We start from the raw sequence: 6179 nt of genomic DNA on the forward strand, positions 1-6179 counted from the left end.
CGCCTTCCCGGTACCGTAACGTCTCTTACGGCACCGAGCGTCCCAGAACCTCTGCACGCTACAGAGCTTACGATTGTGGGCAGTAGTCTTGGCTACCTATCACACCGTTACTGCAACAGCTCACCGGCTGACTATTAGCGGAGTGAGCACTGCAGGCTCTGGCGGGCATATCACGTACCAGGGCAACTCCGTGATGCCTGTGACGCGGCGTCGCTTGACGTGTCCCGCCGTGCTCCGTACTGGCAGCTGCAGTGGCCATCGGAGCAGGCTTTAAAGACTCTGGCCGTTGGCTCTTGCCCGCGAAAAAAGCTTATGGGTTGTGGCGCGACGCTGCAGGAGAAGAAAGTGGAGGCGGCGGTAACTTGCTGTAAACCTCGTCGGAGTTGAGCGGGGCTCTCAGCTGCTTCGTGTAATGTCGGCGCTCCGGCTCTGCGCGAGCTTCGCTGTGTGTCGCGCCTCGGGGCATGAAGACGCCGCGAGAAGTGTGTTAGTGGGGTCGGAGCGCCGTCCGTCATTGGACCATACGTTGGGACAGAAACTGAAAAAGAGAACTATAAATAACTTCTTTGTGCCCACGCATCGGCCGTTTCACGTGGTGCGCTGCTGGCACTCGAGCGCCGAGCTGGAATGCCTTCACAGTACACTGTGCCCGCGTGCGCAGTCTGCTGCCCCACCTATACCAAGCTGCCCGGGTTTGAGTCAGTGCCCTCATGGTATGCTAGACGTCTGGTGCTCTCCTTTTGCTGTATGCTCCCCCAAACGGACCTGCGTTGCTCTCAGCTGTGCTCGATATGCGGTTACGACTGCTGTTCACCTATGAGACACGTTAGCTCGCTTACGAGACGCATGTTGATTTTCGGGCAGCCCTGAGGTGCCCTGCATGCGCGCGTTGTCGGCACAGCGCCGCAGTCCACTGAAGACTTTCCTCCAGAGCGGATTGCCCTCAGCGGGTACATGGTGGGTGACTCGGATTTTCGTTTTTTGGGCCCTGGACGGTTTTCGTGGCTTGTTGTCAGGCAAAGAAGGCACCTTTCGGTTTGGATCAGCGGCCCGGCTACCAGCCTTTTGTCCAAGCGCGGCTAGTCAAAGGGGACGACATGCCCACTCCCCAATGAAGAAAGTTCCGTATTGACGGTGAAGCACGATGATATCCGCTTTATCTTTCGTCCATGCGTCGCTCTTCTTCGCTGTCACTTGCTCCTTGGTGGTAAGCGACTTCTGAGGAGATATTCTGCTCTCTCTGTTTTCGTTGTTGCAAGAGCCTAAGCTCAGTCTCAATTTTTCTTCTCGCTAGCGACTTCTTGGTGTGTTGTTTGTGTCTCACGTGCGGAGTTTCCCACCTGGTACTTTTTCCGGACACCGTGTGATTTCTCCTGGTCCTTAGCGGTCCCAGAACGCCGGTAGGTAGCGGTAATACAGTCCATGTTGCTGTGGGTCGGTATAAGTACAGGCAATGGGGGACAGGCTGCGTTCAAGCGGTTAGCTGCGGCGGGCACGAACTCAATTTCTGGCAACACAGAACCCAGCACTTCAGCTCTCTTGTTGCTATTGGGGGCGAGCCGTTTTTGTCACCTTCTTCGTTCCAGATCTGTATTGTCATGGCCTACGTGACGATCGTTTTTCTTCCATGCACTAAAAGGAGCAAGAAGAGGCGCTTACCCCGAGGAGCTGGGGGGCTTAAATGTGGAGTTCCTCGTCGCTCCAAGGTTTCGGCGCCTGAACCAGAAACCGCCGTGGGAGGTGCAATAGAGTGCTGCGTGTCGGTCACCTCACGTTTGGACTGAAAAATAGTCATCGAGACACGGCTTTCAAGGAAGAGGAGCCCATGCACCACCCAAGACGACGAGCTGAAGTGATACTCGAGGGTAGCTCATGCTTGCATGGACGAGACTGCGTAAAACAGGGATAACATGGCTGGGTGTGGTCCCCCGCCGGCCGAGATGCGTGCCTTTCATCCCGTGGCCTAGCAAGTAGTCTAAAAATCCACGGCTGGGCGGGGATTCTTTCAGCGTTCCCCTTTCACCCGCCGGTCATGCGCTGGAAAGGCTTTTCGCATGGACGACGCACGAGTCGGATTCGGGTCTGGCAAACAAGAGCCGCTCTAACAGATCTGCCAAAGGGCATTCCGGCTCATTGCGTACCCACTGCGCTCATACAGCGGCGCGTCGGCTTTGCACGGCAGATCCCAGCTGCAGAACAGCAGGGCCTCTTAGCTGCGATGTTTATCAAGCTTTTTCTCCGACCCAATGCCCTCGACGCGGTTTTCCCACTGTGCAACAGGCCGTCCGCACACGGGACTTAAGCGCAGTGGCAATACAGTCTTCACTTTTCGGAGCTCCGCTGGCGTGTGACGCCCCTCGTGGGGACAGGGTGTGGTATCTATGCCATGTCCTCACTGGCCTGGAATACACAACGGTGGGCTCGAGAGATGAGGGGCGTCGATGTCTCTACCGCAAGGAGGCCTCAAGTTCGTCAGCGGGGGGCTGCAGGTCTAGAGCGAGGTGGATCGTACGGAATGTCCAGCAAGTAGTGGATGGTTTGAGTAACGCGGTAGTCTGACGTTACAACGCAGTGAGTCTGGAGTCGGCTCCAACCCGAGCAGTCAAACCTGAACTAGGTTTTGGAAGCAGTATGTTTTTCGTGGCGGACGCAACCCGATCTTGCGCCGTGGCTATCCCGCACCCGTCCATTTGTACCATCTCTACTTTGACATACCTGCCCTTAGCGCAGTTTCTCGTCTGCGTGGAAACGTCAATGCGCACTTTCCCTAAGTGAGAGTGTGGATGTTACAGGGGGACTTCACGAGCCACACAGCGGCAGGAGATACGAGACCAGAGTTGTGCGTCTGAGGCTGTCAGGTGCATGCAGAAGTCGATTCTAGGTGAAGCAAGATATGTTCTTCGGCACCACAAGATTCACGACAAAACTGAGTGCCTGTTTCTTTTTTCAACCGCAAGAAGGTGATCTTCTGGTACGAAGTACTTAGCTGGCTCGGTTCTGCTGGAAGTAACTATGCTACTCGAAAAGAAGCATGGGCAACTTCTCTTTGTACACCGTCGGGCGTGCTGCAGACTAGATTTGGATCGTCTTCTAGTTGTAACTATGCTACTCGAAAAGAAGCATGGGCAACTTCTCTTTGTACACCGTCGGGCGTGCTGCAGACTAGATTTGGATCGTCTTCTAGTTGCAGTGTCACCTGCTGCCTCCAGCCGTGCCGTGCCCCAGTAACAGCTGTGATTTCCGCCAGCGTACAGCACCTAGGCGGACAAGGAAACAAAATCACAGCTGGGCAAGCAGAAGATTTCAAACCCTAAAAGATTTTATTTCACTCCTTGGCACCACACTCAAAAAGCCCTCCGGAAAACCTTTTCTATAAAGACCCATGTTCTGTCGGGTTCCTTCGGTGATTCTGCATGAAGCCCTCACAGTCCGAAAGCACACCACTTCTACAGGCCGCAAAAAGTGTTCCCGTCCACAGTCGAAACGCGAATCGTTTTTGACCTCCGGCTCACAGACGGCCGCACATGGCAAGGACGCGCCCGCAGTAAAAATGCGCGTCCACTGACATTGTAAAAAACAAACTCACACACCCTGGACGCCGGGGACTCCTCCAACCGGCATACAGAAATTGCCCTCCAGCGTGACGATGATTGGTAGCCACAAAAGACGCTAAAAGTCACTGGAGAACAGCTGTGCGTCAAACCAGCTTGGGATACGTGCACCACGACTCAAGCTCTTTGCAGACGTGCATTTGGTGTAGGTGCCGCTTTACTGCAACAAACCTCCCGTTTCATTTGCTTCCACTCCATGAACTGTGGAAAACTTGAAACAACACGCAAGCAGCCACTGGTTAGCATGTCGTGCCAGTGTCGTCAGACACTATCACTGTCATGCAGTCACATCCATCTACCTTGCCCCGACACATGGTCATTGAATCACACTGACAGCGGCCACTCACCTTCGTACGAAATAACGGGGTTCCAGCCAGCATGGTTCTAAAAACCTGAGCTTAGGTCACACGTCCGTGTCACTCGTTCGCAGGCAAGCCCGCAGCTGAGGAGAGCCCCCCGAGAGCTGCGTTCTTACGTGTTACAACTACACGCGAGACGCAACGTGCAACGACAAAGAGACGTACGCTTCACACTTTCGCCGCCCCGCCTTCACCGGTAGTGAACTCAACAGAACAGCTGTGTCCGGATCGCTGGTCCGGGTACAGACTCACTGGAAGGGCAGCTCGCCACCGGGAAAAGTTTTGCGCCAAACCTGGACGCACCCACTAAATTTTTGACGCATCCGCTCCTGGGTCGTCCACGTCGTCACTGCGAAACGTCAATTAGTCGCCACGGAGACAAAGACATGGCAGAGGTTTGATTACCTCTTGCCACAGCCAACTTAGGTGCTTCTTTAACTGTTTAGGCAAATCCACGAGAACGGCTAATCCACACCAAGCGATTCAACGCTTGGCCTGAAGCACGAAAGAAAGCATCGGGCTGGGGGGGAGTCTCCCCGGCGTCCAACGAGAGATTCATGAATGCTATCTACAGCGTTTTTGTGCATATCAAGGTAGTATATTATTGCCATCACCGTAAACGCTGCCGCGCGCCTCCGGGCTACACTCTCCTCGAATTCCATTCGGTGCTCCACCAAACATGTCGACAAAGTAATGGTCAGGTGACTGAACGCCGTCTCGACATTATCTCGGCACCGCTCGTGAACCTGAATGACACACGCAGCGGCATGACATCTAGGAGACAATGAATAAACTTCACATGTGCAGGCTAAGTTCCACACTGTGTGACTAACAAAAAGCGTCGTGACCAGTGAAGCAACAAAAGCAGTATTTGGTTGTTCCAAAGAAAGCAGTCTGTCTGCCGTGGAGGTCTAAACAAAGGAGTTCTGCAAGTCGACCAAAAACTCCGATAAACTACTGACGATGATTCAGAACACACCGCGCCGGTACCTCACCAGAGACTCCACGACCTCCATGGTGGTAGTCTTCTAGCCAGTCCCAAGCGGCTCAAACAGGAACCTTATTTAACACGGCCACCTGACCTCGATAGCGCTCTGAAACTAAACAATTGTAGGCGCTACAGTCACTAGGGGGCAACTGAAGTGGCTGCACACAGCTGCGTACGGCCACAGGTGCTCGGAGGCTCCGCTCTCTGACTTCGCCGCTCGGCTCCGGTACGGATCGCTCTGGAAAACTTGGAAAACATCACAATACTCTATACAGAAGGGAAGCTCCAGACTTGCAGCTTACGGCGTCCGGTAACTCAGGTGAGATTTTCTTGTGGCCCCTGGCGAAGCAAAAATGAGACATGATTCGGTCTACTGTCGTCGGCACAAGAACTCTGAGTTCCATTGCCACAGCCTCAGAGAGCCGTTGAAGAGCATAGACGGCAGCGGCCATCTCCTCGCGCAACTTGGGGCCTGACGCAAGCAGAGAAAAAAAACCATACCAGCCGGCATCCCAGATGAAACGATTGATCGCCACACTCCAGCATCTGGTGAAAGATGATAGCGTTTTCGTGACATCTGTGGGATCAGGTTACAAACCGAGACAGAGCACTGAAGTTGACTTGCCTGACTTTGTTCTGAAGAGCTCTGTCACCGCAACGGCATTGCCCTCCTTGAGCACATACAAGCTCCCTTTACGCTTCGCACCAAAGCCCCTCTTTGGCTTAGTCTCTCCCGGGCCGTGGACCATCACGACAGTTGTCTCCGATCCCGGCTCGGGTATATGTGCGGTCTGAACATTCTCGCTGCCGTTGACTTCCAGCGCACCTGTTCCGGCCGGCGATACGCCTTGTCCTTTCTGGTGCTCTGATCCTTCTGCATCCTCTTCTGGTTTGACGTCCCCCTCCTGCTGCCGAGACCCCACTGCGCCCTCAGGTCGACCGATGGCTCGGGCGTTCCCCACTGGCGTTTGTGGATCGTGGTCGAAGTCGACGACGTCACTGAACCTGAATGTCCGATCATCGAGGCCATACCCCTCAGTCATGAAATCTTTGAGCAGCTCACACATATCTTCTACCCGCTTTCGTATGCTGCCTACTGTCAAATACACTTCCTCCAGAACCGCATTTGTTCGCCAGGGGAAGGAAGACAGCTGACTGCACCCTTCCTTGTAGAACCGTTGACCGGCTTCCAGCGTGTCCGCAGCGCGGCCTCGGACTATG

The 6179-nt window shown here is 54.4% G+C and overlaps 1 protein-coding gene across 1 annotated transcript in view; it reads right to left on the reverse strand.

Annotated features, from left to right (window-relative positions):
- Window positions 1–3388: 3388 nt before the first annotated feature.
- CSUI_000637 (fusaric acid resistance-like protein) overlaps window positions 3389–6179 on the reverse strand; it is a 9442-nt gene continuing 6651 nt past the window's right edge. The window contains exons 5-7 of the mRNA XM_068060870.1: window positions 5785–6179; window positions 5261–5430; window positions 3389–4716 (exon numbers count right to left, since the gene is read on the reverse strand). The exon at window positions 5785–6179 is cut by the window's right edge and continues 51 nt beyond it. Of these exons, the coding sequence (XP_067927154.1) occupies window positions 4435–4716; window positions 5261–5430; window positions 5785–6179 (847 nt within the window). The 3' untranslated portion in view covers window positions 3389–4434. The remainder of the gene's footprint in view (window positions 4717–5260; window positions 5431–5784) is intronic.

The sequence above is a fragment of the Cystoisospora suis genome, assembly GCF_002600585.1.
Source record: "Cystoisospora suis strain Wien I chromosome Unknown contig_254, whole genome shotgun sequence".
In the NCBI taxonomy this organism is placed as follows: Eukaryota; Apicomplexa; class Conoidasida; order Eucoccidiorida; family Sarcocystidae; genus Cystoisospora; species Cystoisospora suis.